Here is a 13,356-nt window from a genome sequence, read left to right as displayed (position 1 = left end):
ATCATCTAATGATCAAAACTCAATCTTAAATTCAACTAAATATCAACCAACAAGAGATCTTACCTTTGCTTATGGCTTCACGTGAAGAAGAAGAAGAAAGGAGAAGAAGAAAACTCTGGAGAAATCTCTCCTCTTCCACGTGGTTCCCTTATTTTATAAAGGAAAATAAAAATCTTATTTGTCAATTGACCATTTTACCCTTTAATTCATTCAATAATTACCAAACAACATTCAACTATATTTCCAATAAGTCATTAAACTATTTAACTATTCTACTTTTATCACCAATTTTCGGGTTGTTACAAGGAACACCCTGGAGGTTTAAAACCCAAAGCCCCACTAAAACCCCCACTTTGGTCACCATGGCCAAGCCTTGAGATGTTGGGCTTGAATTGAAGCTCTAGGGGTGGAGATAATCATTTTTACCTTCAAATATTCGAACTAAGGCATGGAATAACAAAGTTAACACCTTTGATGGGCTTGCGACAAAGAAGAAAAGAATGAAGTAGAAGAAGACAAGATAGAGTTATCACCTTCTCAACGTGTGACATATGCACAATTAAGGGATATCAACCTTTTTTCAAACTATGGGTAAATTATTTCCTTAGTCTCTGCTCCTTTGCCCCCAATTCAAAAATACCCATTTTAAGCCTATATGGACCCAAAACATAACCCAACCAAGCCCAAACTTGGCCCAACTCATCAAGGAGGTCTACTATGGTTACTCTAAGCCCAAATGATTACCCGAAACTACTAGCCTGGTATTCGAGGTGTTACAATAGCATGGGGACAAACATCCAAATCGTTATGTTAGAAATAATCTTTCTCAAATTCTTCCAAGATAGAAGAGCCGAAAGAGGATATTTGTTTAAAACATTCGAAATACCCTATAAGGCATACATATTCATCCATATCTACTATGTTACTATACATGAAAATAATAAATACTCGAAAGTTTCAGGATCCTTCATGCATATAGGGCGTAATTGATTTGCAAGAGCAGAAATCCCTTTGTTCGAGAGTTTCACTCTTACAAAAACTCATCTTTCGATTACCAAACAGATAAAAATCCCCACTTTTGGAGGAACAATACCAGACCATATCAATTTTTTCCATAATGGGTAGGTAGTCAAAGCTTGAGCAAGTAAATTGCCACCATATTTAATCGAGAAAATATCGGTCCTGACCCTTTCCATAAGAGCTAATCTTTATCAAGGTTGCTAGATTGAAACCCCTACAGGACAAAGATGAGACCATCTTATTGTGATATTCCAGATTGAATAGCCTTATCCTTAACTGGATATTCCATGACCAATTTGGTTCTTTTTTTTTGCCAAAATCTACAATTCTACCCCTTTTGTTACAACATAAGACAAAAATTGAGGGAATCTCTCTTAAGAGGGGTATCACCATTCCAAATATTATCCAAAAGAAAATATATCTTCTAATCATCATCTTATAAAGATATATTTTTATGAATGCAATAACCTACTGCATCGTTTCTAGAAAAAATCGACAATGCCTTTCCAAATCCATGAAGAGAATCTTGAGTTTGGGGAAGCACAGAGAAGGGCCCCAGACTCTCAATTAACTTTGGTAACAATTGTTTGTTTTTAAAGGCTATCATGATCATTTCCAAAATTCCAAGTCCATTTATTAAGGAGAGCCTTATTTTTTAAATCCAAGTTGATAACATTGAAGCCCTCCATATTGGTACGGTAGGCAAATCTAGGACCCGAAAGTTAGACATAAGGCTATTTAGTTTTCTTAACACTGAAGCAGGGATCCGAAATAGAGACATAAAATACACTAGAAGACTTGATAACCCAAATTTAATCAATGTCAATACTCTTCCTATAAACAATAAACTGCATTTCCATCTTGCTAACTGAGACATGAACTTGCTAATATCAGGATCCCACAAAGTGATAGAGTTCTTATTAAGGGCCAAGTGGGATCCCCAAATATTCTAAGGGGAAGGGACATGAGGCACAACCAATATGATTTGCCTAGTGAAATAATGATTCATCTTTAACATTTATTTTGAACAATTTACTCTTATTTAGATTTAATCGTAATCCAGATACCGATTCAAAAACTCATAGAATTCTCTGAACATTTGATACTTGGCCTTGAGAGAATCCATAGAATATCACTAAGTCACGAGCAAACTGAAGTTGATAAGCATATAGAGTTATTACCTTGCCCAATAGAGAAACCACAAAATAAACCCTTTGAAACAACCTTATTTAGCATAAGATTCAAAGATTCGCCCACAATATTAATGAGTAAGGGTGAAAGTGGGCAACCTTAGCGAGAGATGTTGAATTTATTGGTCGACGCACCATTAACAATGACAAAGATAATTGCTGAAAGATACACCTTCGAATTCACAAACACCATATATCCCCAAAACCCATTTCTTTCATGACCAGGATAACAAAATCCCAATTGATAGTGTCATAGGCTTTTTGAAAGTCAAATTTGAAGGCTACCCCCTTCGACCAGACTTGGATACACAACCAATAACTTTGTTGGCGATCAAGGTACAACCATGATTTGTCTATCTGGGATAAAGTCAAATTGGTTTTTACTAATGATACTGTCAAAACAATTGTGCAGGGGCCTTACTAAAACCTTAGCAAAAATTTTGTATACACCTCCAACAAGGCTAATAGGTCGATATTCATCAAGATTAGAAGAGTGATGAAAGAGTGATTTAACCCTTCTTCCAACACGCGTCCATGATAAAAGTCATCAAAGAACCTTAAGAATTCATTTTTGAGGTACTATCAGTGTTGGAAATCAAGGTAAGAATAACACAATAAAAATTTAAATAACCTCGATCAATCCTAGGATCTCATGCATATCATACTATAGTAAAATAAAATGTGAGATTACCTTAATATGTGGTTTGAAAGTCATTTCTTGCTATCTCTGATTTTCTTTCGATCTTTAAAGGTGTTGTCTTTCTGAAAGATGACTACGCTCTACACATATTCACACACGAATGAATCAATAATGGTTAACGAAATGCTAGTTCATTTTTTCTGAAAAATATGTTTTTTATGGTGTTTGGGATGGCTAAAGAAGATTAAAATTTACCCTAAGCATATATATATATATGATTTAATTAGGGTTAAAATTAATCCTCTTTTTTTCTATATATGACTTAATTAGGGTTAAAATTAATCCTCCATTTTTTATCATACTTAATTTAAAACTCTTTTAAATTAAGAGTATTTGTTTGACTGTAATTGGTTTTCTGGAAATTGAATTCTGGAAAATGAATTACATTTTCTGGAAAATGTTTTACGATGTTTGGAATATGTTGTTTAAACCTTTTTTCCACTAGTTGATAAGTTTTATAAAAATTATTTATTACAAATATTAAATACAATAAATAATATTATTTATCATAAAACTTAATATAATTATTTTTAAAACATTAAAATAATTTATTTATTATTAAATATTATTTTTATATTTTTATTAATAAAAATATTAATATTGGTATATTTTATTGAAATAAAAATATTATAAATTATATTAATTATTTATTAAAGTAATAGTATTATATTATATTTTAAAAATATTAATTATTATATTTTAAATATCTTTATTAAAATATTATTAGATTATTATATTAATATTCAATATATAAATAATATTATTCATTATTAATAATTTAATAATATTATTTCTATGAAATTAATAAATAATGTAAATTTTATTAATAATTTATTATATATTATTAAAATAAAAATATAATATCTTATATTATTATAATATAATTGATTATTTTATTATAATATTAAAAATATAATATTAATATTATTATAAATATATTTTAAATATTCTAATAATTAATATTTTGATTAAAATGATATTAAAATATTTTATTAATATTAAATTCATAAAATAAAATTATTTTGAGTATTTATTCTTTGAAGTTAAAAGTTTGGAAACATGACTTACGAAAAATCAGACCGTAAGTCATTTTCTAGAAAACACAAAGGAAATTTTGTTGACCATGAAAATATTTTACGTTGGCCAACCAGTTTTCCTCCAACCAAACACTGGAAAACATTTTCCGAAAAATGAATTACGTGAAACAAACACGGAATTTCGGGAAAAACAAATTCCGTAATTGGTTTTCGCCTCAAACAGACCCTAAATAATAACATAATTATTATTTATCTAAAATTTTTTAAATAAATAATAATATAAAACATATCTTTTATCTAATAAGGAATTCAAATTCATTCAAAACTTAATAAAATATTATTTATTTAATATTATTTCTAAATCGAATAAAAAATAATAATAAACAAAATATTTTATCAAAAGAATATGAATTTAACTTATTTAATTTTAAATAAATAATCTTTTACAATATAATTTAACATAATCTCATTATCTTAAATTATTTTTTTAATGTAAAAGAGGCAGAGCCTTAATTGAGTACTGAGGCTTTAAAATAGGGGACCTATAACATCTCGCTCAACTAACGAGGAAACAGCAGCAGGAGCATTGGAGAAAGTGAACAGCGTGTGATTGCGGTGAGGATACAATTAGGCCATTCCATCAGTCACCATGTTACCTTCTCGGGGAGTCCAAAGGAAATCCGTATACCAACGACGCCAGCGCAACGATGAGATAGCACGGACGAGGGGAAGAGAAGCACTTGCCGAGGTAGGATTATTAAGCAGCTGTATGGCTTGAATACTGTCGGATTGGATTTGCAACAGCTCCACGCTATAATGCAATGCAACTTGAAGACCAATGTAGATAGCCCACAGCTCCACTTGGAGAGGAGAGGTTATGCCTACCGATTTATGAAAACCAGTCATCCAAACGCCCTCACTAGAGCGAACCACTCCACTAGCAGAACCCAAGCTGGAGATGGAGTCCACCGCCGCATCCGTGTTGAGGTAAAACCCCTTGTCCGGGGGAGGCTGCCACGTGATTGCTGTCATGGTGCGAGTGATAGGAGTATCAAAAACAGAGCGAGTAGAAACAAAATGCGAAGACCAAGCTAGGCTTAGCTGAAGCACATCCTCCATTGATAAACACGCATCAGTAAAGAGAAAGCTATTACTTCTTTTTCATATTTGCCAAATGAGAGTAGGAAAAAGAAAGCCCCAGGAAAATGGCATAGCAGGCACGGTACTTTGTCAAGCCAAGTTGCCTTTTATCCAATAAGAAAAAAAGGAAAAGAAGCTTTGCAAAAGCAAGGGTGGAACCATACATTCCCAGAGAGTGTGCACCACATGGCAATCCCGCAGCACGTGTAAAGTAGTTTCCACATGCAGAATACAAAGCGAACAGATAGGTGTCTTCGTTAGCCCACGTCGGTAACGCTCATGATTGGTCATTAGACGATCCTAAAGAGTTAGCCAAAGAAAGACACGAGCTCGTTGCGGGACTTGGAGAGACCAAACAATATTCCAAAGTGGGTCCACAGCATTTCAGCGAGCATTGACCAGTTTATCATAAGCAGTGTTGACACTCAAATTGTGCAGCGGATCCTATTTCCAAACAGGTTTATCATCATCGTTATCGGCCATAGGTGGTTTAACTCCTAATATGAGGAACAACTTCCTCGGAGAAAAGCGACGAGATTTTCGCAACGTCCCAGTCCCCATGGAGATTCATTAGATCCTCAAAACCAAGAGCGAGGAAAGGATCCTGAGGAGAGGACGAGTAGGCACGCAAGGATCCAAGAGATGGAACCCCAACATCATCTAGCAAATGAATTGAAGAACCATTACCTGGTAACCAAATCAGGTGCTCGCCGAGGGTTCCCCAAATGTTGGAAAGGGCACGCCAAAGTGGTGAGCCAGCCAGCCTGGTTATGGAGTGCGGACATAGTGCAAGCATACGGTATTTTTGTCTTAGAGCTTAGACCTAGAAGGCAACTGGGCGAGAGATGAGAGCATACCCAAGCTTCCATAGGAACGCCGTATTATGATCATATGAATGATGGATACCCAGACCACCTCTGTTTAAAGGTTGACAGAGTTTGGACCAATTGACAAGAGAAACTTCCTGCTGGTAGCCAATGAGCCCCAAATAAACTGCCGAACCAACTTGTCTATCTCATTACAAACACCTATTGGTAATCGGGAAGTTTGCATAAAATAGATCGGGATAGCAGCGAGAACAGATTTGGCGAGGGTTATTCGGCAAGCCAGCGAAAGAGTGCGAGCAGCCCAACATTTGAGTCCGACATGTATCTTATCCAAGCTAAAATCGTAATCCGAACAACGAACTCGTCTATGGATAACCGGGACTCCCAGATATTTTTCCAGGGAATCAACCTGTTGATAACCAAGAAGAGAACAGATCGAATGCTGCAACGAAATATCTGTACTGGGGGAGAAGTAAACAGTTGTTTTCCGGAATTAACTCTATGGCAGGAAGTAGAGCCAAATTCAGAAAATGTTGTTGCTATGACTTGAGCTTGAGCCAAACTTGTTTTCCCATAAATCCATTGCGAGCCAAGAAAAAATGTGACCAAGTGCCGGTAGAAATAAGTTTATGGATACGGTGACCAAGACATTCCATGATAAGAACGAATAAATACGAGGACAGTGGATCGCCTTAACGAACACCGCGTTCAGGGCGAAATAGTTGTCATCCATCCTTGCTTGGTGTGCTTATTGCGCATGGAATGGATGATTTCCTGGTTGAGGATGATATTTTCTGCAATAGATCTTCCTGCAATAAAACTGGTTTGTGTCGGATGAAGAAGGCGAGGCATGATTGGTTCGAGTCTTCAGACAATAATTTTTGTAATCAATTTGTAAAGAACATAGCATTGACTGACGGGCCGAAAGTCAATCATTGTTTGAGGAGAATCCACCTTTGGAATGATAACAAGCGTGGTTCAGGTAAATGGCTCCTCAAGCGAACCACCATTGAAAACAACCTTAACCATACGATAAACATCACCCTACTGTCGAAACGATTTTTTTTATTAAAGTGAGATTTTAAAAATATACTATTTTTTTATTTACTTCTTTTGATTAATTTTTAATTAAAAAGTAGTGTGATTTAAAAAATCTCTCATTTCAAAAAATTTGGGATTCACTTTAAAAAAAAAAATATGGTTCGAAGAGTCGCCACTAATCTTTGATCAGGGTGTGATTGGGCACCCCAAAACATTTTTTCATTTTAAATAAAAAATTAAGTTTAATTAAAATGGAAAATCTATGGTATGCGTTACCAAAATTCGAGTTTAGGAGTCGGTTATGCGTGGGGAAGGATTAGCACCACCATAACGCCCTAAATCGGTACCTAGTCGATTAATTAACGTCTTTGTAATGAAATTTACAAAATCAAATTTAATTTAATTTATAATCCCACAAAACAACAAAATATGAATTTTATAATGAAATATAATAATATTAAATTATTTCATATTGAGAAGAAACAAACCCCTCATACCTTGAGGCAATTAATTCTTACTCCACTCGAAATAAATAAATATTATAATTCCATTATAATATGCAAATGCACCCAAATAGATTAAATTAAAAATTACCAAACCTTTTTTTTAGAAAGAAGAAGGATATTCGATTATTTAAAAATATTGAGATCAAACTTTAGATAAGTTCTAACAATTTTTTCTTGAAAATTTTAAATAATTGAATATTTATTTTTCTTTCGTTCCAGGAATCATTTTTTAGGTTTCACTGTTGGGATACACTTTCAGTTTAAAATCGTCAAAAGTTACTCTCTAATAAGTTAAGACAAGCCCCTCAAAACAATTTTAAAATAAAAGGGTATTACCCTTAATCCAATTATTTGATTATATCAAGTTATGCACGTGATGGTATCATACATGAATTAACTGAAAATACTTTGCAATCATCTAAATAATAAAAAAAATACAAAAAATTATCATGTGAGGTGACATTTTCATGCAAAAATTATATACACATATTTTTAACTAAAAATTATAAATTATATATACATATTAACATGTAATGTACAAATGTGACTTAAATACCAAAAACAAAATCAAACTACGAATTTTAAAAAATAATTGTACTTATTAAAATATGGACTAAATAATATTGAACAAAAACTTTAGCACCATAACAACAAACAAGATAATAAATGGGGTGGAAATGAACACATTATACCATTCTAGATTTTTAGACTAAAATAAAAACCCTCAATTTTACAAAGAACTGAAACCAGAATAAACCCTACACATACATGGGATTCAAAAGAAACATGAAAAAAATCTAGAGTTCAAATGTCTAAACAACAGAAATTAAAGAAATTAATAATCGAGACTGGAAATAAATGCGCGTAATGTAACATTCCAATCATCAGGTCAGTGACCAGAATGTAAGAATTTTAAACTCGGTGATTTAATTAGAATAATTTGAAAATTCAAGGACTTATTATGGAATTTTTGGTTAGGACTTGATATTAAATTTGGATAGTGGAAGGGCAATATGGTATTTTTACCTGAAATATTTTTATCTTCTCTTTTAAAGGATATAAACATGGAATAGAAGGGGAAAACTCTGGAAACTTTACTTATCTTCTTTCTTCTTGGCCGTGGAAGCCATTGCAAAGGTAAGATTCTGAAATGTGTTGATTTCCTTTAATTTTTTGGGTTGGTGATGAAGCTTGGGTGTTATATAAGCTTAAGGAAAGTTTGTATATGATTAAAATAACAAGAGGAGTGATTTAGAAGTGGATTAGTAAAATAGGTTTTGAAATGAATTTTTGATATGGTGTAGTTTCTGGAGTTTTAGTGATAAAGTTGACTTGTCATTGATCTAGTTAAAGAGTTAGGAGGATTAGAAATGATTAAGAACATGTTTGAAATTTTGATATGATTTTTAGATTCAATTGTTTAAACGAGATTTTGAATAATTAAGGGTATTAAATGGAGATAAGTTGGTTTCTATAAATGAAGTTGAGTTTAAAGGCCTTAAGGAAGATATAAGTAGTAGATTTAGATAAGTTTTGGTTAATTTTTGAAATGGAAATGGCATTTATGGGCATGAAGTATCGGTACTGGAAGAACAGTATCGATACTTCAAGGCATAATCAGATTGAATTCAAAGAGTAGTATCGGTACTAGATGAGTAGGTATCGATACCGACTGGTGAGTATCGATACTAGGGGTATAGTATCGATGCCATTTTTTAAGATAAATTTTCAGAACGTCAAAATGGTATCGGTACCGTAGGGGGTATCGATACCATTGAAGGGAAGTATTGGTACTGTAATGGTAGTACCGATACTACTAAGCATGAAATGAGAAATTAAGTGTTTCTTTTAGCTTAAGTTATTATGATTGGATATAAGTGACTCGAATTACGATATTGATTTTTGATTGTTTTGTGTAGTTGTTGAACGTAATCAACTTCCGGTCAGCACGATAATATAAGTTTTAATCAAAAGAATTAAGGACTTTGTTAGGACTTCAGTGAGGCAAAGATGAGTGCAACTTCTTTGTTTTGTATTAAAATTGAGGAAGGCTTGCGATAAGCCAACCTCGGTGTTTTCGATCGAAAACCTTTCACTTTCTTTTATGTTATATTTTACAATGTTTTATTCACATTATATTATGTAAGTTATGCTTTATGATTATGTGTATATGATTATGGAAATGTGACATTTGAACATGTGTATCCGAAATGGACCAATGTGAAAGTGCATATGTGAATAAAAGATACTTCGACTAATGAATTGCAAATAATTATGTGGTTAAAAGCCCAAGGTATATGTATGAGGATTAGAGGTATATTTGGCATGCCAAGAGTTGAGGGTCTATATGGTCCTTCGAGATAATTATGTGGAACTTCGGTACAAACTTATGTGGCACTTTAGTGCAAACCTATGTGGTCCTTCGAGACAATTATGTGGCACTTCAGTGCAAATTACAAGCTGTGGTGACAGCATTAGTGCATAACCTCAATGTACTCAAATACCTAGAGTTCTCCATAGTATACATTGGACAATTGGAAATACGTTATAAAACTAATAATGTGTAATAACATACATTCTTTTTACGGAAATCATTCAAAATTCTTATGGAATGTTTTATGAAACGAATAAAGATTTTTTCTATACAACGTTAGTTGCTTATAATTGTCTCACTAAGTCATCGACTTAGCGTGTGATTGTTTCACACATAGGATTGAAGAAATCAGAATATTAAAGCTAGGCAATGATAGCGTACTACCTTAAAGATCAGATCAAGACCATTTGAATGTAGGATTTCTGAAATTTTGTAAATTGTTTACATGTATTATACATTTAATTGGAAATGCTCTAATCTATTTTGTAAACTTATTTTTTTGTATTAATGTAAATTATTAAAACTTTTATGTAAGTATGAATGTGAATTTGTTATCTTATTTTAAATTAAGTTTTTCCATCTTTTTATTTTGATTAAAAATTTTAAATTGTCCTTATTTGTTAATTATATATATGATTTGAAAAGTCAATGTAATACCTCAGATTCGTATCCGGGTCGGGTACGGGTTAGGAGTGTTACACGTAAAACATAGAGACAAAATTAGGAACATGAAAACATTCGATTTAGGGACCAAAATAAACAAGAAGGAAAACTAGAATGGCTCATACGACAAATAACCCACGCGGGAAACCGGGTAAATTATACTCCAGAATGTTGTCGTTTCATCGGTACTATATATATATATATATTTAGTTTTATGTGAAAAATTAACCTAACCCTCATATGCTCTTCTTTCTACTTTCCTTAACCGTTTCTCTTAACTTTCTCCTCCGTCACCATGCGGCGCATCTCAACAAAGGGAAAACCACCAACGTCGGCCATCGGTTTGGTGATCATTCCACGCTCCGACCGGTGCCTCCTTCGACCGAAGGAGGTTAAAACATTGCTAAACAAGCCTAAACCCAAGGCTAATCTCCCTTCTCTCATTCCTTCTCGACCGAACACCCTCCAACCCCAAAAAATACCGATAGTCGGCATCCTATACTCCGACCATCATCACCGGTGGTCGGTTTCTTAAAACCAAACCCCAAACAACTATAAAAATCCCAAAATTAAGCTTAAAGCCCCGATTTAGGGTTGAACCTCCTAAAACCTGGACCAAAATAACTCATGCCCCTCCCGACGCTTTGACTCGAGCTTCGCCGGCGACCTAGGCTCCGATGAGAAACCAATGGCGAGGTAAAATGTCTCACCTTCTCTACTTTTTTTTTTGCTTTTACACTTACACCACATGCAACAACCCCTAAATTATAAGGACGACGAGGCCACTCAACCCCAACACTCACTCCGGCGAGTGTCAACTCCTATCGAGACTCGAAACAGAAATAGGTAAAACGAAACTAACTTATCCCTTTACATCTCTATTTGCTTCAAAAGAAAAACAATAAACGTGTGGTATTGCTTAGTATTTAGGAAAAAAACAAAGAAAAGAACCTGCTTGTATATTGCTTGACTTTGCTTCTGTTGTTGGATTGTTATGTTTACTCTCTCTTGTTGCTCTGTAATGTTTTTGTATTGAGAAAGAATTGAAAATGGAACTACTATCCAATGCTTTCTGTTTTTTCATTCATGAAGGGAAGAAGGCCCTTTGTTTTACACTGTTTCCTTTTTTCGGGGAGAAAGAAGCTTTTTACACATTGTTTTTCTTTTCTTATCTGTTGCTGCTATGTGTAAAAATAAAGGAGGAAAAGATCTATTTTCCTGTATTTCTCCAATCCCCCTCACTCGAATGGTTGTTTTTCTTTGCTGCTCCCTCCTTTTTGTTGATGATGAGTACCCCCTTTTATCTGCTAATTTCCTTTCTGTTATGACTTGCTGGTATCTTTACGTGGCCAAAGAATTTGTTATCATTCTTGTTTGTTGCAGGTACAATCCAGGTAGTTTGAGCAAGAACGGGACAGCTGGCGTGTGATGTGGAGGCTTCTAGAAAGGAAACCAGGGAAGCTGACGGCGGTTCACTGAGTTTTAAGGTTGAAATCCTGAATTATAATGCTAGACAAATCGGGTTTAGGGTCTTTTCTTCAATTGGGTCATGATATCGGGCTTGCAATGGTTCGGGATTACTCCAATTTGGGTCTCTATGTGAGCTACATAAGAGTTGTTTTGTAATTAGAGCCTGCAAAAAAATATTAATGCATTTGTATCTTGTTAAAGCCCAATACGTATATATTTAATATTATTTATTTATTTATACTCTATATAATAATACGTATAATATATGAACACACCCTAACACTTTATTCAATTAAACAATATTAACTTATAAAAATAAAATATAAACCAATTGAAACTCGAATAAAAACCCCGGACAACAGCCTTTTAATTTAAAATAACTCCACACCTACAATATGCCATTGTCGTTAAAAGGACTCGGCATGGAGGCCATCGACGCCAGGCGCTTTTAAGGGAGCCAAATCGAAAAGGCCAGCTTTTATCTCATCATCATCGGGCATAGCAGCTAGAGATTGTTTGTCGGTATCTGTGATGCCAGGAAAACAGCCTGAAGGAGGAAAAGGCCTACAGTTTTCACCAGAATCAGCATACAAATTTTTAAAGAATTGGATAGCCTCATTTTGCAGGAGAATGTCATCAGTACACCACTCATTATTAGCAAGTTTAAGTGAAGAGATATGGCACCTAGCCTTACGTTGCCTTGCTTTCTGATGGAAGTACTTCGTGCTGTGATCACCATGTGTAATCCAGTCAGACCTAGATTTTTGTTTCCACATAAACTCCTCTTGATTAAGGAGAGATACAAAATCAATCTGGAGCTCAAATTCAAGGTTTCGAAGAGAAATCGAGGGACGCCTCTCAAGAGCTTTTTGAAATCTCTCAAGCGTGCCATGACAATGCGTTTTTTTGGAGCCAATATAACCAAAAACAGTCTTATTCCAACAATCAACAGCTGTAGTGAAATTAGAAATAGTTTCCGAGAGGCTGGGTAAATACTTCCAGTTATCCATAACCATTCTGGCAGAATCGTCACGAGAGAGCCAGCCAGTAAAATAGCGGAAAGAACGAGCTCTGGTGAGGGAGGGAATCCGATCAGAACAAAGGAGAATAGGCCGATGATCCAATCGAACCTGCAATAAGTGATGGACAACAGCTTCGGGGTAAAGTTCATCCCAGTGAGAGTTGAAGAAAAATCGATCAAGACGAGCATACGCATGACCACGGTTCCAAGTGAAATCCGGACCATGGAATCCAAGTTGCGGATACCATTATCAAAAGCAAATTGCTGAAAAGCTTTACTAGGCCGGGTAGAAGAAGCACAATCCCTACGATTCGCAGAATGGAGAGTGGCATTAAAATCACCAAAACAGATCCATGGACAATGGATA

General features: G+C 34.4%; 1 protein-coding gene across 1 annotated transcript; it reads right to left on the bottom strand.

Moving 5' to 3' along the window:
* Window positions 1-4,574: 4,574 nt before the first annotated feature.
* On the bottom strand, window positions 4,575-5,066 carry LOC120199533. The gene has a single exon (XM_039200586.1). It carries the CDS (start codon window positions 5,064-5,066, stop codon window positions 4,575-4,577), a length of 492 nt encoding a protein of 163 aa, XP_039056517.1.
* Window positions 5,067-13,356: the final 8,290 nt, after the last annotated feature.

This window comes from Hibiscus syriacus, unplaced genomic scaffold (assembly GCF_006381635.1).
Source record: "Hibiscus syriacus cultivar Baekdansim isolate YM2019G1 unplaced genomic scaffold, ASM638163v2 tig00000340_pilon, whole genome shotgun sequence".
Lineage (NCBI taxonomy): Eukaryota > Viridiplantae > Streptophyta > Magnoliopsida > Malvales > Malvaceae > Hibiscus > Hibiscus syriacus.
The sequence above is the reverse complement of the archived record's forward strand: the minus strand, read 5'-3'. Positions and strand labels throughout refer to the sequence as shown.